We start from the raw sequence: 20690 nt of genomic DNA on the forward strand, positions 1-20690 counted from the left end.
AACCTTTATTGGAAGTGTGTTAAGCTCTGACAGTGGTCCTTTATGCATAATATGTGCAGAAGAAGAAGCATAAAATAGAATTTATCAAGTAAAGTACGAGTACTTTAAAAGTGTCCTTCATAACTTGGCTAAGTTGACTTTTTACCCTCCACTACATAAAACTGTTGAACCACATTAAAAGTTGTTACAGTTGTACAGCTGTAGGCCAACCTTTAGGGCTCATTGCTGTTTCTATGGTGATTTATAATGCTGAAATTTAGACTGGTGCAGGGCCAAATTATTACATCATGTTGCATGTTGGATCTATTTTCATCCGCTTATCCGGTATCGGGTCGCGGGGGGAGCAGCTGCAGCACGAGACCCCAAACTTCCCTCTCAAGAGCGAGAGGTGCCATGTAGCTTTTTCAGGCTGTGCCCGGCCGGGCTCCGTGGCAAACCCAGCCACCAGACGCTCGCTGATGAGCCCTCCACCTGGGCCTAGCTCCAGATGGAGGGGGCCCCGGAGCTTCCTCATGGCAGGGTCACGCCATCTCTACTTTGTTTTCTCATAGGGTTTTTGAACCATTCTTTGTCTGGCCCCTCACCTGAGACCACTTTGCCAAGGGAGACCCTACCAGGAGCACAAAGCTCCAGACAACACAGCTTTTAGGGACACACGAACCTCTCCAACACGATAAGGTGATGGTTCCCAGAGAGGCTGCAAACATATGCAATCACATAATTTTGACTGCATGAAGTTAAATGTGGTGACATTTTGGGGAAGTGAATGGTAGCAGTAGGATATTGAGACTATTGTGCCTATAAACGGAGTCCACCAAATGTCAAGGCACAATTCATAATTCCTTTAACTGGATACATTTTGATCATGTGTGCTAAGATTGTTGCATTTTACCTTAAACATTAAAATGTAATAAAGTACATTTGAAACATTTATATATTTTATGTTACGTTATTATAAAATATTTTGCATATATTTATAATAAAACTATATGTATTTTGTTTTAAAATGTGAAGAGCTCCATGTAGGGAGGAGTCCTTACCCCAAGTGAAGGATTTCAGATACCTTGGGGTCTTGTTTGCGAGTGAGGGGACAATGGAGTGGGAGACTGGTCAATTTATTAATCCGTTGTGACAAAAAGAGAGCCGAGCCTGAAGGAAAAGCTCTCGAGCTACTGGTCAGTTTTTATTTCTACCCTCATCTATGGTCATGAAGGCTGGGTCAAGCTCAATCATCCGTGAGGAGCTTGGAGTAGAGCTGCTGCTCCTTTGCGTCAAAAGGAGCCAGTTGAGGTGGTTTGGGCATCTGGTTAGGATGTCTCCTGGGCGCCTCCCGTAGGGCACGTCCAGCTGGGAGGAGGCCTTGATGAAGACGCAGGACTATGGAGGGATTACATCCAACCTAGCCTGGGAAGGCCTTGGGATCCACCAGTCGGAGCTAGTTAATGTGGCTCGGGAAAGGGGAAGTTTTGGGTCCCCAGCTGGAGCTGCTCCCACCGCGGCCCGACACCGGATAAGCGGACGAAGATGGATGGATGGAAGAGCTGTCTGAAAATGTCTAGAATAGTTTTCTTTTTTAACAGTACAAAATTAATGTTTTGCTGAGTAACAGTTATTATGGACTTTTATACATGAGTGTTTTACATTATGGTAGACTATTTTTACTTAGGCCTCAGAAAAGAATATGAGTACTTTGTTTGTCTTTTTAAGCAAAAGTGCAAATGTGATTTGTTATAATAAAATTCATTGTCTTCATTCTCTATTACTTCTGGCCTAATTGTTGTCTTTGGATTCATTTAAATGTATTATATCTGAGTTATAGCAAGTCCCTGGTGCTTGACATATAGCATATATAAACTTGAAATGGTATGATGCACAATGAGTCAAAGTAATCAATACATTACCGGTCAAAAGTTTGGGGTCACTTACACATTTCCATACATCTCCATTATAGACAGAATACCAGCTAATCTGAGTAAGTGTCTGATCTTTAACGCAGTATCTACATTTCCCATTATTAGCAACCATTCATCCAATGTTCCAAAGGTACATTCTGTTTACTAATCTGATATGTTTAAAAAAACTGACTGAGAAAACATTGGAGAACTCTTTTCCAATTATGTTAGCACATTATAATCTGAAAACTGATGCCCTGGTAAAAATACAGCAACAATGCAATTGATTTCAGCTGGTATTCTGTCTATAACGGAGTGTAATGGAAATGTGTAAGTGACTCCAAACTTTTGACCCATAGTGTGAGACAAAATGTTAGATAATTCTGGCAAAAGTCTTTTGCGCCCTTTAAACCCTCCTGAAGATGCAGCTGTAGTCTCTAACAGCTGGATAATAACACCATACAAAACAAACAAAGACGCCTTTTTTTACTTAAGTAAAGTCACACAAACTTGTACTCAAATGTCATCCCATATCAGTGAAATCGTGATGCTGCAAAACCGCGGAAGGAAGACACAGACATCTCTGTCCAATCCGTCTCCTCACTATACCATGAATGTAGCTGAGCGTTGGAGGGTTGGGAGGGGACGCAAGCAGCTGAGTCCGTAAAAGAAGTGACCGCTAGCTTCATGTCAACCATACAGGCGTTACTGAACTAGCAAGAGCGGAAATCTTTCCCAGGGAAGAAGGAGAGGGAGAGACAGAGGGAGAGTGAGGGGGGTCGCTGGAAGGGATACTGGACTGCATTTCCCTAACTTTGAACCGACTAAATATTAATATCGGTTTGGGTTTTACCTATTTTTAAGAAGCTCGGGAATATCAGCTGTTGGAAGGTTAACGTGAGCTAGCCACCGCCATCTCCTCTCAGTCGGAGCGACCGTGTCTTCCACACCATGGGGAACGCTGCCACCGCCAAGAAGGGCAACGAGCTAGAGAGCGGTGAGTCCAAGCTGTAGTTTGGCCTCAGCGGTGTTTTATGTTGCATTTAGGCGTTTGAAGCTTATTAAACCTTCTCAAAGTAGGTAGCTAAACTGTTCTAACACTTAAACTGCCCCATGGTAGCTAACGTTAAAGCAGGGGAGGGCCGTGTGTTCGTCATCTCCCGCACTGTTATCCCACCGGCGCTACTTAAAACTCGCCCTTTAGTTGACGATAAATGACCATGCAGGAAATTGTTCGTGTGTTGTTGCATGTAAAATTACTTAAAAGACCTTGCTAAGTCAGCAAGCAGCAAGAAGACCCCGTGGATGTTGTTGTTTTTCTTGGCAGCAAGGGGGTGGGAAGGGGTGCACTGACAGCGTTAACAGCCTATTAAAGCCTGTTACCGAGCCGTGAAAGCAATGCTTATCGATAGCTTCCTCGTATTGATAATGTTACGCGTTAAAAGGCTGTTCGCATGCCAACTGGAGCACAAGAAGGATCAATCTAGGTGGTGGTGGGGAATTAGCCCCCAGAAGGCCCCTGTCATCTCATTGCCTTTTGATGGTGCTAGCTGTTCAGGCCTTACACATACACTAAAACACAGTTAGCCGTAACATGTGGCTTCCTTACTATCTAAAGCCTTAAGACCAAACGTCTCCAAGCTAGCATCACTTCATCTACCCTGCGGTGTCATCCTTAACTTATGTGAATAGCAATCGGGATGTGGGTCTCACTGTATGTTTGGCTGTACCCTCAGTCAGCAAATAAGGCTGTATCAGACAGAACGTTGCTCTGATCAGGTCAAATCTGCAGCAATAAACCCCAAACCTAGGAGTAATTGTTTTAAATAAGAGATACATTTTACTTGATTGCGGTGTGGGACTGGTTCTGCCTCGGGCTTATTCTCTGCCCCATTTTATTCTTGGCTACGTAAACAAAGCTTTCCCTCTGTACAGCACCCTGGCCAAATATGGTGAAGAAATGACAAATGCCCTCTTTCCATTCATAAAACCGGGACCTACTACTGTCTTCCCAGCATATGCACACGCACTCAGACAAACACGCTTAAAGTGTGGCAATTGCGTTTATTAAGAGCCATTGTACAGGTCCATCAAGGCTCACTTCTCAAATTTAGCTCGTCATTGACTGGAGCAGCTTATCAGACCTTCGTCAGAGGATAAGGGGTATTACAAGCTTTGAAAGGTTTGACGTAACTAGGCCTACGCCATGGTTAGTTTGCGTTCCACTTTGATGTGTGCAGCTGGTCATCATTGAGCATCCTGTGTGATAAATCACAAATGTTTCCCTAAACCTGTCTGTAAACATAAAAGCTGTAGGCCTAGGTGTTTTATTTAGTTGTTTCAGAATTCATTGCATTTGATGGCCTGGTATTAGTCACAATTATGCACTTAAAAAAAAAGTCAACTACCTAAATGCGTTTTTTATAAACTTAAAAACATGCAGAGAGAACTGTCTGTTCATTTACGTGCTTAGTTTGTTGAAAGTGGTGTCACTTTATGATGCGCTGAATACCTTCCTCTGAGATTTATTGACCTGTTGAGACGGGCAGACTCAGAGAACAGTACCAACCAGAGGCAGACGGAGATGATCAGATCAGCAGTAGTTCCCATACTGCCAAGCATTTCTTTTGAGTGTAACTATGATCCCTAGAGCTTGCACTTTGGCGAACTGTTAAACCTGTTTAAGCTGACACTGTGACCTGAGCTGAAGATTTGTCTCACGTGTAGCTGCTTTGACAAGACCTGGTAACCTACAGGGCAGTTTAAATACACTAGACTAGAGTACCTGTGTTTACTGTATCTAGTAGCCATTAGCTGAAACAGTTGGAAGAGTACCTAGGCAGGCACACATGCATAGGGAGAATAAACAGCTGCCATCATGGCACCTATTTTATTTCAGTGTGTATTGTGTTTCACTTTGCAGTGTAAGAGAACAGGCCTACATGAGTAAACTATGTAATGCTTGTCTGGATTTTGGCATTGCTGTCAGCAAGGGTTGGCCAACTGTTCGGGCTTTGGAACATTTGGTTTGTCCCTCTAAGTACTAAATGTTGGAGACGTTTGTGCGTATAAAAAGACCTCATGTTTTTGAACTGTTTTAGACTATCAGTGATTGGATGTGGGCTGTTAAGTCATCGTGGTTATGTTGTTTGGCTGCAACAAACAATTTTTTTTTAATCGATCATCAGAAAATGAAATGTTTTTTTTGGCGTTGGTTAGTCTGACATGATATTTTTGGGTAAGAACGAATAATCAGTATACTATGTCAGGTTAATGAATAACGGAAACAATAATAAAATTGTTAGTTGCAGTCCTATACAAGACAAAAAGCAGCAAATCCTCACAATTGACAAGCTGAAACAAGGAAAATGGTTGCACTTTTGCTTGAAAAATGACTACCAGTTGATCAAAATAGTTATTTTTCTGTTGATCACTAATTGTTTAATCTCTATTTTTCTCAAATCCTTCATCATAATCTCAGTGCTGTTTTAAGGAGGGAAGTTGTCAGATTGAGGTGCATAATAAACCCACTCATTATAGGCTTCAGAAACATCCAAAGCTTTGTATAAAGCAGGTTGTGAATGTTTTGTTCTCTAGTATGCACCGTTATCTTGTCAGTCTGACCTAATACGCACCACTGAATTTCTACTACATGGCATGTTGGTACACCTGTTCTTCAAATACCACAGTAGACAGTCAGTTTCCTTATAAATTCTTCAGGGGAATGTCAACTGGTTTCATTTCTGTCACTTTTATTCACTACATATGCTTCATGTTTGTTGATGTCTTATACTTGTTGTTATGTACATGAACTCTATATTTCTCTCCTGTCTTCTCTTTCGTATCCCATCCATGTGGGTGATTGTACCTGCAAAACCTTGGTGATCAATAGAGACTTTTGGTATGCACATTCCTCCAAAAGATGACCAGAATGGCATTGGCCTCATTGTAAATACTTGCTAGATGTGCTTTCTTTTGTGTGCTTTGATAATAAGTCCATGTTTTTGTTATCCACATTCTCTCAATCTGGATTTCCCATACATTGGTTTGTCTTTGCTTACCATTTTTATGCTGTGTTTAATAGCCTTCTCCCAAACTGTATCAAGTGATGCACAAGATGCTCAGACAAACTGCCCCTGTAATCCTGAGTGTTGTTTTCCTCCTCCTTTTTTGAAAAAGGCTACTAAATAACAGAAACAAGTATACTGAGTGTCTTGGCATGCATCACTAGTCTGCCTGTCTTGGATGTTGTTTTCTTGTGTTTTGAGTTTTCTTTAGAGCAAAGTATGTTTTTAGTATCGCATTTAATGTATGTCCAGATGAGAGTTGGCTTTCCCCATCTTCTTCTCCATCGATGTACAGTTTAATATCAATTTCCCCCATTTCTGCCTTTCCCCTTCTAGTACAAAAACATTTAGTCTTTTTGCCAATTTAATCTAAAACCTAAATGTTTGTTTAAGCCAACAATTCAGTTTGTTTCACCTGACAAGAGCTATGTGCTAACTGTATCTATCTGTGCTCTTTCTTTTAGTGAAAGAGTTTCTAGCCAAAGCCAAAGAAGATTTCTTACGGAAATGGGAATGCCCACCACAGGTTAGAATGATGAACACTTTCACTCAATGTTTTTGACAGCTGCTTCCAGAGAACAGGCTAACACATAGCTTTCTCACAGAGCACAACGTGCCTAGATGACTTTGAAAGATTAAAGACCCTGGGTACCGGCTCATTTGGAAGAGTCATGCTGGTGAAACACAAAGGAACAGAGCAATACTTTGCTATGAAAATACTGGACAAGCAGAAGGTCAGTGAAAGCATGTGTCGAGCCTCAAGGAACATTTTCCAATAAACAAAAGTGTTGACATGAGCAGTAACACTAAATACAAATACCTTCTTATCAAACTAAAAAAAGATGTTAAAACTTGTTGTTGTTGGTTACTAGAAGACACAAGTAAAATAAAAGCTGTCTTCCTTCCAGTGCCTGCTATCTCTGTTGCTAGTATACGTAAGATTTGCACAACAAGGTCATCTTATCTCTTTTTATCTGTCAGGTGGTGAAACTCAAGCAAATAGAACACACACTAAACGAAAAGAGGATATTACAGGCTGTGAGCTTTCCTTTCCTCGTCAAACTTGAGTATGCGTTTAAGGTAAGGTGTTTTTTTGAAATTGTTTATACTAAGTAACTGAAATACCTTCATTCAGTTTTGGAGCGTGGTATTAGTGTCTATTTACTTTTTGTAGGACAACTCCAATTTGTACATGGTGATGGAGTATGTTCCAGGAGGAGAGATGTTCTCACACCTAAGACGAATTGGAAGGTTCAGGTCAGTTTTATGCGGTTACTGTCGTTTTTTATTTATATATATATATACACACACACACACACACACACACAGTGTTTCACTATTGAATTCACTTCTTATCTATTATTTTCTGCTGCGGGTCATAACATACATTGATTAGGTATTGAGATTGCTACTAAGTGACCACACTGCTTTCCTCCTCCTCTACAGTGAACCACATGCACGTTTTTATGCCGCTCAGATAGTGCTGACATTTGAGTACCTCCATTCACTAGATCTCATATACAGAGATCTGAAACCTGAGAACCTTCTCATTGACCACCACGGCTACATTCAGGTGAGCTACAACAAATGAATATGTAATGCTTATACAGTAATGTCTTGCAAGTCCACACTTTGCCCATGGATTGCATCTATGCTCCTTAAAGGTGACAGACTTTGGATTTGCGAAGCGGGTAAAAGGCAGGACCTGGACGTTGTGTGGGACACCGGAGTACCTGGCACCAGAAATCATTCTCAGCAAAGTATGGAGTTTTTTTTTTTAATGACTGAACAGTTAGATTGATGGATATTTTCAATACACAAATGTCACAATGTTCACTTTCCTTTCTCTGTACTCAAACGAAAACTCCACCTTTTAAACGATTGCATATGCAAACGTTTAAAAGGTGGAGTTTTCTTTAGTAATGTTTTGTTGTCTAATATTTTTCCTCTAGATGAGTGGTTAAACATGGACCTTATTTTCATAATGTTTCGGTTTTCCAGTGCAAAGCAGAAAAGATGGCACACTTCAAGTGTCCTTATTAAAAGTTAGGCTTTAAAAAAATAAAATAATAAAACTCGCTTCCAGGCCTGCTCAACAGGACAAAATCCACTCTACAAGAAGAAGAAACACCAATTATTTTTGCACTGTCAGTTGGCTCAGTAGACCGCCAATTTAATGCTGCAAGGGGTACAAATCTCACTGTTCATCAACTGGAAAAACTAAAAACCTCCTGTACACTCTGGTTAAACTTGCAACTGGCAAGTAAAACCTTCATCTGGATCTTGCAAAATTGGAAATCACTAGTCATAGTAGATGAGTAAAAAAAGGTTGAGGAAAAAGTAAATTAGAACAGACAATGTATCATTATTGTATTCAATTGCAGACTATAGAAATGTGGATTTTTTTATTTAACTCCACGGGTCATAAGAAGACATTTAGGCTCGCAGTTTTTCTTTTTTTTTTTCATATTGTACATCATATTAGAATTGCTCCCTTGCTCTGTTTTAGCCAGTTGGGAAGGTAGGACGCATTTGGAAGTCCCTTCTCAAATCTGAAAAGATGTCTTGACAATGAAGTTATACATCAGTTACAGCGGTATGTGTCTTGAATCTTTTAAGGGCTATAATAAAGCTGTGGACTGGTGGGCTCTTGGAGTCCTCATCTATGAAATGGCAGCTGGCTATCCTCCATTCTTTGCAGACCAACCCATTCAGATCTATGAGAAGATCGTGTCTGGGAAGGTATTTATACATGAAGTTCTTTAATCTGGAATGTGCTCCCTACCTTTAGTCTGAGAATAAGTTAGGTTTAGGTGTGCATGTCAAACAATATTGCTATATATTATATTATATATATTATATATATTTTTGATATTCCTATGTATTACTTCTGTCTAGGTACGATTCCCGTCCCACTTTAGCTCGGACTTGAAGGACCTGTTGAGAAATCTGTTGCAGGTGGATCTGACCAAACGTTACGGCAACTTGAAGAACGGCGTCAACGACATCAAGGGCCACAAATGGTTTGCCACAACAGACTGGATCGCAATCTACGAGAGAAAGGCAAGGCTCCATACACATCATTGTAGTGACACCAAACACTGTTACCCTTATAAAAAAAACAAGATAATTAAATATTGATTTGTTAGTATTGATTTTTGTTGTTGTTGTGTTTGTTATAAATTCTATGATGCTCCAACTGTATGATTATTTGATGTTATTTTGCTTCTAGAAAGTTATCTGAGGACTATTCATCAGTTCTGTGCGATGGTCATTATTTGCAGCTTTATGGACTATGGAGTAATTTTTGGCAGCATTGATTTCAAAACTGGCCAGTCACTGCTATTTCAGCTCCACTGCTAGCTGTGAGCTATCCGTGCCACATGCCATTTTGCAGGATGACAACGATAATGTAATTCTTCGATTAATCAAAGTAGATATTTAGCTCAGGCCTCGAATCCTATTGATCTGTTGATAACTGTTTAACCTTGTCATTATACCATTATACCACGGTTTTATAAACTTTAGACTGGCTCTTTCTTGTCAAATGCCTCCATAAATCTGACCCTTCCTGCTGTGATAGGTTATGCTATGCACCAATCGCATTTACTATTTATGTTCCTCCCCAGATTTAGTGTAGCCCCCATGCTTATGATACGATCGTTACTGCTTTGACAAGACTAAAAGTTGTGGGATACTGTGATGTAGAACAGTATGACACAGTGATCAAAAAGCCTGTTTTGGTTTTTCTTGTCTATTTCCACCTATTATTCAGGGAAAATTTGTTGTTTTCCTCCTTGAATACTTCCATATGACAATGCCGTTTTTGCAATAGCCATCTCAATATTTTTGTCTTTAGAATTTATTTTATAAGAATACAATAATTTTCCATATGATACATTTATTTTCTTAATAAAAGAAAGATAATAAAATACAACACTGAAAAATCTGTACTGTTTAAGTGATCAGATTGTAATTAGTCAATTGCAAAGAAAAATAACAATTATAATGGCCATCTCTATAATCCTCTTTTCATTAAATTAGGTTAATCTTTTTTAGAACATACATTTTCAGGGTTAATGACAGCACACTTTGAGTTAGTCCCGGCTTTTAAAACATTGAGGAAGGTTTGCAGAAACGGTACACCGAAGCCTTACTGTATGTAGTGTTGCTGCGTGGCAAATATTACAGAGAAAGCCAATGTGCTTAGTACTGAGATCATATTTCCATATGATGAGATTGGATATAAAATCTAGTGGAGATATCATAGTTACTTGCTTTCATAAACCAGAATGAATGAGTTTCGTTGCTGCGGTAATGCTCCTTATTCACCCTTATATCCCATTTGTCGGGAAACAATAGCATTTAAGGCTTCTGTAGACTACATAACAACACAAGATGTGATTTATTTTTGCTCTCCAAATACTGTACAACACATAGAAACATGTGATGGGACAACTCCAATAATATAACTGCAATCAGCAAGAAACAACACTGCCTCTGAGTTTCCCCAGTAATTTGGAGGCCCCCCTGCATTGACTCTTAGGACCACATAGGGGGCCCGGACCCCCTGTTGAAGATCCCTGGCTTAATGTGTCAATGTGTGCATCTAGAAATACTTTTTTATTTATTTATTTATTTATTTATTTATTTATTTTTTTTTTTACTCACCTCTACTTCTAGAGGAAGGACATTCTCTTCTCCTGCTCTGTGGTGAAACGCTCAGTGACCCTGTCATATTGCTCTCCACTGGACGTTAGGTCTGGTGTTACAGTGGATTCCATAGGAAAGACCATGGGGGAGCGTTGTTTCACTCCAACACCTAAAAGGAGAAGTCATGTTTTAATAAGGGAAATGGCAAAGCTCGGTAAAGACACAGCCGTGGGTGTGAAGAATACTTTCTGGGGAGGCCAGGCTTCCTTAGGTCTCCTAGAGAAACCACCACTGACCGTATGTTTGTGGCATGCCATATGCTGTTTCATATACTCGCCAGGTTTTTAACTTAACTTTAATTAAATGTCAAGCAATCACAACATATTAACAAGGAGTATGTATATGTAAATTTAGAAATATGTTATCAGGAATTAACTGCAAAAAGTGCAACTTTTAATGTGTGGCTTAACAGCTGAAAACCATAGCCAGCAGAGGTGGTCTTTCATGTCAAGGATGACTGGCATAAGCATAACAAAGTCCATGACATCATGTACCTTTTTCTTCAGCTGGGGTATGCTTGAGATGAACTAGTTTATAGGTTTAGAAGTGTTTTTATAGCAGTTTTTTATGGCAACACTTGAAGGTAGGATAAAAAGAACTTGTTTGTACAAACAAAGGAAGGTAGTTGCGTGAATTAAAGAATGCTTGAGAGAGAAGATCAAATCTTGCATGTTGCATTACCTGGCAAATTGCTGCGTGGAGTGTGTCTGTCTGTGGGTTTTGGAAAGTACCACGCGCCCACTCCTGAAGTTGGAAAGGTGTGGAGGGAGAGAGTTTCACACACTGATCATTTCACAAGAGAATTAAAGAATACTGAACCCTTTAAGCTTTAAGTTGGTTTGTTTTAGCAACATTCATTCCAATTTGACACTGTGAGGCACTGACAGTCTGTCCTTCAGTGGAGAAATAATTGCTCTCCTTTCTCTGCCATTGGTTTTGCTGCCTGGTAAAATATGTATTGGTTTTGTTCCTGCAGGTGGAGGCCCCGTTCATACCAAAGTGCAGAGGCCCAGGGGACACCAGCAACTTTGACGACTACGAGGAGGAGGAAATCCGCGTTTCTTTAACAGAAAAATGCGCAAAGGAGTTTGCAGAGTTTTAGGATGCGAGAACATGGATAAATCAGGGAAATAAGAGGATCTTTGCACTCTTCTAAAGACTTGGGATGGAGCAGAGACCATCGTTTTTTCAGATCTACTTCATAGTCTTTTCATTCCATAAGGCTGAATGAGGTCGCCATGATCCTTGGGTGCCGATAACCTTTCACTGTCACGTACACCTGCGTATTAAAGCAGACACACCACATTTTTCTTTTTTTGTACCTACCCACTTTTTTTTTTTTTTTACTTTGACACATATTGTCTTGGATGTTGTTATCCCCTTTTAAAATGTGATATTTTTATGAGGAAAAACTGAGACAATTACCAATAATAGTCCACACATTGTAACTGACTTGTCTATGGCCATTCCCTCCGGTCGTTGGTGGTGTATATTTAATGGTCCGTTACAAGTCCACATCACATTGGCTATTGTAAAATTCTGGCCAGCTTTCAGAGGTAGCATTCGTCCTATGTGCATATCTGTCAGTTTTGTAAGACATTTGAACACGTTGAGTGTTGAAAGCATGTCCAAAATTTGAAAACGTTGGGTGACTCAAGAAGAGAAGTCCTGTCCTTTCTTTGCTTTTTGCTTAGAGAGCCAAGTCCTCATACCCCCACAGAAGCATCCATTCTCTGTCTTCTTGGTATTCTGACCCAGGCACCGCAAGCCAGTGCAGAAAATGACAAACCTTGTTACATTGGTCAAATGCAAATCAAGTTGTTTGTTTGATCCTTATGGATCCGTTTGTTACATGTAAAATTTGGTATCTATTATTTTGTCGCTGTGTCAAACATTATAGTCATTATCTGCCTATTAAGACCCTTTTGTTATGAGTCAGTGGAACAATGGGACTTCAGTAAATGCTAAAAGAGTGAAGTGAAATCCTTTTTAGGATTTTTATCGAGTGTAACGTTAAGTTGAGAAGGTCAGTGTGAATAGTGTTGTGGCTTTGTGCCTCAACACTGTCAGTGAAACCTAAAATAAAAATGTGTAATGTATTAAATCAATTATGCTTTAAAATTTTAGGAAACAGGAACGCAAAGCTATGGTAAACATATTTACCATATTCTCCCTGTTAACACCCTCGAACAGATTTTTGTTTCATTCTTATTAAAGAATGTAGATTTGCAACTTATAGGTATGCATATTTGAAAGCTTTATTTCAAAGTAAAGTTTTCCTCACAATACACTGGCTAAGTAAAGGCTGCTCCTTAATATCACATCTAACCCTGTTATTGCTAAACTCATTACATCATACGTATATACATTGTTTCATATGTTTTTATTTATACACATTAGAGATGCTAATAAATTTTATTTTTAAAAGTGATGATGTCTTACTTTTTATACATTGTGAGACTGACTATTGTGCCATTATGTACACTAGCAACACTTAATAAAAAAAGTTTTAGCGCCAGGTCCAAATTTAATGAAAGAACAGGCCAGAGTAAAAATGTAAAAAGACACAGTGTTTGATTTCTTTCTTGCAGGGTAGTGGATCCTAGTGGTGGAATGTAACTAAATACATTTACTCAAGTACATTACTTAACTTTGGGGTACTTATATATGTATGCTATAAAAAGGTAATAGTGTGATTTAGTTTTCAATTTTGTGTGAATTCCCCCCATATTTTTTTATTTTGCTGAAACAGAAGACATGCACATTCATACAGGTAAACTCAGTTAAAGTGTCAAAGGTGTGACAGTTAAAAGTAAAAGAACGCTTAATAAATAAAAGGGGAATAACTAGCATTAAAAACGGTAAAAGAGGCAATAAAAGGAGTTACATTTAGAGAAATAAGCTACGTCTTATATACATATGCTTTAAACTGAATGACTATATGACTATACTTGGCAAAACTGCCTCCTTATTTGTAATTCATAATCCAAAATTGGTATTTTTGGGCTCTTTGTTTTGCCGTAGTCCTACAAGTGAGTGGGTGTATGGGTAATGTAGTAGAACGGCAGACACGTGGGTCGGTACGTTGCTGTTTGTTCGGTTCTTTCGAAGTTTGCGGAAACATGGCGGGCCTGGAGCTGCTGTCCGACCAGGGATACCGTTTAGATGGAAGGAAAGCCACCGAGCTGCGGAAGGTTCAGGCCCGAATGGGTGTGTTCGCTCAGGCCGACGGCTCTGCGTATTTAGAGCAGGGAAACACGAAAGCTCTGGCTGTGGTTTACGGTCCGCATGAAGTAGGTAACGTAGCAAAGGGATGGAGGGGAGGGTCGGCTAACGTTATCGTAGCGTAAAGTCTTCATTAGCCCGAAGTGGGTAAATATCATAGACAATATATAACAATTCTATGGCAAATATGCGGTAAATGTGTAAGAATTTTTTATTTGCATGTGTCCAAATGAAATGCAATTCAAAGCAACAGCAGGTTAACGTCATTGTTCAGGTCTTGGACCGTCTGGTATGTTTTGAACATGAACAATACTTCCCATAAATGCCCATCAAAAGTTGTCATAGCCCAAATTAGTCTGCTTATTTGTCTAACAGCCTAATATAGTGATGTACAGTAATTACATGGTTGGCTCAATTCAGTTTTAGAAAATTGATACCATATTTTTTTATACATAGACTGCAAAAATAGAGATTCGTTTGTAACCCCTAGATACGAGGTGCACGCAGCCGAATTCGTCACGATCGAGCTGTTATCAACTGTCAGTACAGCATGGCCACGTTCAGCACAGCAGAGAGGAAGAGGAGGCCACACGGAGACCGCAAGTCAACTGAGATGAGCCTCCACCTCAAGCAGACATTTGAAGCTGCTGTGATGACCCAGCTCTACCCACGCTCTCAAATAGACATCTATGTCAAGGTGAGTGTCCACAATGAAGGTGCTGGGGATTCATAGTGTTGGGATCCCTATCTTGGGAACAATACAAATAGTTAGAATAATTATTATAATAATAATTCTTTTCGAACAGATTCTGCAGTCAGATGGAGGTAACTACAGCGTGTGTGTAAATGCCGCCACCCTGGCGGTGATCGACGCCGGCATCCCCATGCGAGACTATGTGTGTGCCTGCACGGTGGGGTTTGTGGATGAGACGCCCCTCGCTGACCTTTGCTATGCGGAGGAAAGTGGAGGAGTGAGCTCTCTGGCCTTAGCCCTGCTGCCCCGGGGCGGACAGATCGCTCTGCTGCAGATGGACGCCAGGCTACACCAGGATCACTTAGAGACTCTGATCGAAGCCGCCATGACCGCTTGTAAAGGGGTGAGCAAGGTGCTGGATGAGGTGGTGCGACAACATCTCCAAGAAGTTTCTGTCCTCTCTGGAGAGTGAAGGAGGGAGCAGGGGTGGACCTCTAGACTGGTTTTGGTTGCAGACTGGAATGGAGAGAAAGGATGGGGGAATCTTGGACAGAATGTTTTTTCACGTATTCATGGCCATTATACTTTTGTTCAGTATGTGTGTGTGGTGAAGCTATAAATATGTCAACTCTGCATCATTTGTGTTGCTTGTTCATTTGTGAGATTGGATTTAAATTAATAAAAGGTACAATACTTAACCTTAATGCAAACATAATGGTAAAAGAACCACCTCCAAAACATATAGTTATGGTTCTAGAGGCTGTTAAATGTTTGTGTACATCAGCATTGTTGGGAAACTAATAAAGTGGGTATATCCATAACTTTTAGGATTAAAAATGTTTATATAAAATATATACTGTACGAATTTGGCATTTGATATTCATATAAACCAAATGGTTTATGGATATTTTTAATAACTGTGGAAAGGAAATATATGATAACCTTACTAAAAATTATTTGTATATATGGGACCGGAAGTCAGTCCGTCGCGTAATGTAACCGCAGGAACAAGGAAATTGAAAGCATTTAGCAGCAGTTGATCAAGCCCCACCTCTGCAGGTGGATGTGACACTGGAAACGGGTATGTCTTTATTCATATTATGGGAAATATTTAAAACAATAACGACGTAACTGTTAATAATCACCTTTGCAGAGGAAACGTATACATGTTTACCATCTCGACCAGCTAGCTAGCATTAAGCTAACCAAAGCTGTCAAAATAGCCAACGACAATGGGAGGCAGAAAAACGCATAATACTCGCATAATACACATTGGGCCGTCAGATAGAGGGAAAAAAAACATAGCTAATTTTGTGGTTGTCTGCCTAATTAATAATTAATCTTTTATCACAAATTCAAGTGTGTAGCTAGTTGGTAGGTAACGTCAGCGTTACCGTGCGCGTGTTGCCTTCAGGTTCCAGTGTATCCAGGCTTTACGTTACAACGGACAACATGGGACTGCTGTCTGACCCAAACAGGAGACGGGCTCTGATCAGCCTGCTCACCCGCCTCAATGCCCCAATCTGGTTAGTCACTGATACATGAATGTGCCTACATTATATCTCCAATGCCATTTGTGCACATGTGCTTATAACTTTAATGATTTCTGTCTTTTAATTCCATCTCAGTGTGGTCTGCTACATGGCGGGTGTGGCCTGGTTCATGGGGTTAGCATTTGAGCCTTTCACTCTGCGGACATACATGTCAGAGAACGCCATGGGGTCTACCATGGTGGAGGAGCGCTTCCCAGCAGGGGAGAGGGCGCTGGCCACGGGCAGAGAGTTTTCAGCTCATAAGAAGAAAGCAGGGTAAGAAACACTAACATAATCCAACATGGAGTGAAACAGTTTGTCACAGATTTGGACATTACGACTGTTTTACAAAAGCATGAAGGGTCAGCACTGATTTGTGCCAAAAGGTGAGTTATTATAAACAGCCAGCACTGGTTATGTTGTTTAGACAACTCTGAGCTGTCACAGTATTTACACACAATTAATCTTCACGTGGGAGTCTTCATAGTTTGATGTGATTACAAAGTTTTGTAGCGCGTTTGTTGACATAAGCCTCTATAGAAGTGCATCAATATTCACCCTTATTCCACCAGTCTAATGGTACCAGTTGTTTGTCTGCAGTGGGATGCCAGTGGACTGGCTGGTGAAGACCATGCAGGCTCGAGGGCTGGAGGTGTTTGCCCAGACGTTCTCTCGCACGCTGCCCTTCCCTGATGAAAACAAAGAGAGATATGTATGTTTGTCATTGAAGAATTAAGCACACATTTTTGCTCATATTGGGAACTGAAATACTAGCAAGACTGAAATATTTTAATAATATGTCTATCCATACTCCATTGCTCCTGTTTATGTCACTCTAACCTTCAGCTGGTAAAAGGCACAAATGTGTATGGGATCCTCCGGGCCCCGAGAGCTCCACGGACCGAAGCCCTGGTACTGAGTGCCCCCTGCACCCCAGGCGATAACAACAACCAGGCAGTGGGGCTGCTACTTGGCTTGGCACAGTACTTCAGGAGTGAGTGCAGAACCCACATCTCTCTCCGCCATTTGAATGCCATCCATTTCTTGTGTTAATGACTTCTGTGTTTTTCAATAGATCAGGTGTACTGGGCCAAGGACATCATCTTCCTTGTGAATGAGCATGATCTGATTGGTATGCAGGCCTGGCTGGAGGGCTACCACCACACCAACACCACAGGTAATTACACCGTTACAAAACACATCAACAAATACTTTTGGAAGTAGAGTACAGCAAGTACAGCGAGATTAAAAAGTGGCTGATGGTCAGCCACTGTGGTACATAGGCACATGCCGTTCACTACAGCGGCGTTTGCTGGTTGTGTTCCACAAGCACACTGTTAAATGGCAGGTCGATGTTGGGCAATGGTCAGTGACAAACAGTTAAGTAATTTCACATATTCTTGCAGATGTACCCAAAGTATCAGAGCTAACATGGCTATATTGTTGGCTTAATTTGCTACCGTAGTAGTTTATTCCTTGGATGTATAACGAACCAGTGGCATAGGTCATCAGCCACCATGGCTGGTTGGTGTAGTGAGCAGCATGTGCTGCCAATGGATTAATTTATACCTATAACGTTACTGTCTGTGTTGTGCCGACGCCTGTCTAAGTAGCTATAGTATAGTATAGTATGGTATAGCACCAATATTACCATTGGAGTCGCCAGGTCATTTGTGCAGGGCTTCAGCCCCGAATGTTTTTATTGTAGCCCTGGAAAAAAGCACTGTGCCCCCTAACTAAGGATATCAAAGGCTGACAAAAACAAACCTTTCAGGACTTTTAGTCTGACCATCAGCCACTTTTCGATCTCTGCGCTACTGTGCAAGTATTAAATCATCCCCATACATGACTGCAGTTTTCAGCTGATGTGTCTTCTGTAATGGTGCATCTAGGTATGCACTGGTCTCCACTTCAAGGTCGCGGTGGTTCAATACAGGCAGCTCTGTCCCTGGAGCTCAGCAGCGATGTCATCACCAGCTTGGACCTGGTACTGGAAGGCCTCAATGGCCAGCTCCCCAACCTGGATTTAGCCAACCTCTTCTATGCCTTCTGTCAGAAGATTGGAGTCCTTTGCACCATCCAGGGCAAGGTGAAGGCGTGTGATGAGATGCAGTAGAAACCCGACACATTTTCTGTGTTTGGTGAGCAGAAAGGTTAGATAACGCAAGGTAACAATATATTTTTTTTTTATAGCTGCAGAGGAATGACTGGGACAGTGTGTCTGGCTACAGCCACTCAGTCCAGACCATGATGCTGATGGTGATGAAGCAGGCCAGTGGGCGGCCATGGGGGGATCATGGCCTTTTCCTGCGATACCACATTGAAGCTGCCACCATCAAGGGCATCAACAGTTTCCGTCAGTACAAGACTGACACCACCACCATTGGCAGGTCTGAGCAAGTGTTTGTATTTTAGTTTATTTGTGCCGTTTTTTGTAGACCTTCAAAGCAGGCCCCTAACTACTGATTTTATTGTGTCGTATTGAATATCCTCTAGGCTTCTGGAAGGAATGTATCGTAAGCTGAATAACCTCCTAGAGCGCCTACACCAGTCATACTTCTTCTACCTCATGCCGTCCCTCTCTCACTTTGTCTCCATTGGTTACTACATGCCAGCCTTCGGCCTCCTCGCCGTCATCCTGCTGCTTCGTGTATCCTTTCACAATCATTTTAAAATATGACAGAGAAAGCAAATGAGTCACACACGGCATGCATGTAGACCTTCCTACCCTGGTTGCAGGGTAGAACAGGTTATTATATATTGTTATTGATATGGACTTGATTGTCAGATTTGTCCTTGACTATGATACAGGCCTTAGACCTGTGGGTTCAACTTGCGACTCCACCACCAAGAACAGAAGATGGAGCCGCCGACACTGAGCCGGTTAGAGACACAACACGACCAACGGGTCAGAAATGTAAATGACTTATTTTGAGTCTATCAAATCAGCACTTTTTATCAAATCTGCTTCCTCTCAGATATCCAGTCCAGGAGTGCTGTCAGTGCTGACTCCTCTGGTGATCAGCCATCTGACCGGAGTAGCTCTGTACACGCTGCCGATCGGTTTTCAGGAGATGGCTGTGGAACACTTCCCGGTGTCTGAGACCGAGGCTGTGGTCCTGACAGCTATTGCTATTTACACAGCAGGCCTGGCGTTGCCTCATAACACACACAGGTAGCCACAGTAGCGTAATGTACAAAGGCTCTCAATTCCTTAATTACCCAGATTATATCACCCAAACTTTTAAATGAAATGTGAATGCACGAGCAGAGGACAAAAAAAGAACAGAGCCAGATGAGAATGACCCTGAAGCTGTTTTCATGCCGTTTATCGAAGGCTCCTGTCAGGTGAGGGGACGGAGCAGGGCTGGAAAGTGCTGAAGCTGGTGGCTGTGCTGTACCTGGCTGTACTACTGGGTTGCACCGCCCTCATCAACTTCTCCCTGGGCTTCATCCTGGCTCTCACCCTGGTGCCCGTGGCTGCCTTCGTCACACCCCACGTACCAAAGTAAAATACCTGCACAGTGTCTTTGGTCTTCGCTCTGAGCTGCCATGCGTTAGTCAAATAGAAGTAACACCTTACTCTTCTCTTCTCTTCTTCTCCCCTTAGGATTCTATCAGCCTTTGTCCTGGTCGTCCTCAGCCCAGCCTGCACGCTCCTCTTTTCTGTCTTTTTCTTCCAGGAGCTGCAGGAAATGCCGGTCAGCTTCATCGACGGTTGGATGCTCTTCCTCTCGGTCATCTCGCAGGGCATCCTGGACCACTCCCTCTACGGCTCTCTGGTTTACCCGCTCGTAGCCCTGCTGGTCTATCCTTGCTGGCTGCTTTTCTGGAACATCCTCTTCTGGAAATAAAGGCCAAGTCATACAGGACTAGAGAAGGATTTTATTGGGAGAAAAACACAACCTCTGAGGTGTTCTCAGGCTTGTCTTCACTCGGGCAAATAGGAATGACAGTAAAATCCACTGGAGAGTTTGAAAAGAAGAGGAATATCTATAATTGACTTGGTCCGATTGCAGTAACCCTCCCCCCCACTTTTTGTGGAAATGTTAATATTTCATTCTTAAAACAGTGGAGAAAAAAAAACTGGCTTTTCTTGTTAAACTAAGCCAAATGGACTGTTTTTACTGAACATTTCACAAATTATAAAAGGGGACGATTGTTTCACAAGTAGCTGTAGTTGGTCATGGTTGGGTTGCTTATCGTAAAATAATGTTATGGATTTTTTGTAAATTTACTTGGGGTACATAAAAACAAACTGCATTGTTTTAGCATTTGTTTGTCAGGCAGGATGGTAACGGCTAGACGATGACACCAACATGCTAACCAACAAAACCCGCGAACAGCTGTTGAAATGAAACAGACCTGGTTGGGTGGTCGGCTGCACATCTGCATCTGTTGAACAAGCCATCACTGCTTCTCATTTTTATATTTGTTTTGATAACTTTCTTTGAAACATGTTTATTTCATATTTATTAATGGCAAATTAAAATACTGAAAGTTTCATGATTCAAGCCTGTTACTGTACCCAATGACATGAAGTCATAAAGCCTGGGAAAGCCTTCAA

At 41.3% G+C, this 20690-nt stretch overlaps 3 protein-coding genes and 2 long non-coding RNA genes across 10 annotated transcripts in view; 3 read left to right on the forward strand and 2 right to left on the reverse strand.

Moving 5' to 3' along the window:
• Positions 1-20690, reverse strand: part of LOC117954416 — a 305368-nt gene that overhangs the window by 130228 nt on the left and 154450 nt on the right. The window lies entirely within an intron of this gene.
• LOC117954415 lies at positions 1308-20619 on the reverse strand. The gene is made up of 3 exons (XR_004658817.1): positions 20511-20619; positions 4298-4300; positions 1308-1319 (listed from the first exon to the last, which is right to left on the reverse strand). It is a non-coding gene; the product is annotated as an uncharacterized LOC117954415 (long non-coding RNA).
• prkacbb (protein kinase, cAMP-dependent, catalytic, beta b) lies at positions 2514-13000 on the forward strand. Of its 6 annotated transcripts, XM_034888192.1 has the most exons (12): positions 2514-2889; positions 5785-5793; positions 5977-6030; positions 6424-6485; positions 6565-6693; positions 6941-7039; positions 7134-7216; positions 7406-7532; positions 7624-7719; positions 8579-8701; positions 8858-9022; positions 11649-13000. In XM_034888192.1, the coding sequence occupies exons 1-12, from the start codon at positions 2844-2846 to the stop codon at positions 11772-11774; spliced, it is 1119 nt and encodes a 372-aa protein (XP_034744083.1). In that variant the 5' UTR covers positions 2514-2843; the 3' UTR covers positions 11775-13000. The 6 variants fall into 6 exon arrangements, with proteins under 6 accessions (XP_034744083.1, XP_034744085.1, XP_034744086.1 ...); XM_034888194.1 differs by lacking the exon at positions 5977-6030 and having other exon boundaries at positions 2515-2889; XM_034888195.1 differs by lacking the exon at positions 5977-6030 and having other exon boundaries at positions 2515-2889; positions 6430-6485.
• exosc4 (exosome component 4) lies at positions 13700-15226 on the forward strand. Its single transcript, XM_034888198.1, has 3 exons — positions 13700-13965; positions 14388-14594; positions 14704-15226. Exons 1-3 carry the CDS (start codon positions 13717-13719, stop codon positions 15061-15063), a joined length of 816 nt encoding a protein of 271 aa, XP_034744089.1. The 5' UTR covers positions 13700-13716; the 3' UTR covers positions 15064-15226.
• On the forward strand, positions 15567-20023 carry gpaa1 (glycosylphosphatidylinositol anchor attachment 1). The gene is made up of 13 exons (XM_034888186.1): positions 15567-15672; positions 16006-16117; positions 16220-16399; positions 16724-16835; positions 16970-17117; positions 17199-17300; positions 18016-18212; positions 18317-18513; positions 18620-18773; positions 18935-19006; positions 19102-19298; positions 19461-19631; positions 19734-20023. Exons 2-13 carry the CDS (start codon positions 16044-16046, stop codon positions 19975-19977), a joined length of 1848 nt encoding a protein of 615 aa, XP_034744077.1. The 5' UTR covers positions 15567-15672; positions 16006-16043; the 3' UTR covers positions 19978-20023.

The sequence above is a fragment of the Etheostoma cragini genome, chromosome 12 (genome assembly GCF_013103735.1).
Source record: "Etheostoma cragini isolate CJK2018 chromosome 12, CSU_Ecrag_1.0, whole genome shotgun sequence".
In the NCBI taxonomy this organism is placed as follows: Eukaryota; Metazoa; Chordata; class Actinopteri; order Perciformes; family Percidae; genus Etheostoma; species Etheostoma cragini.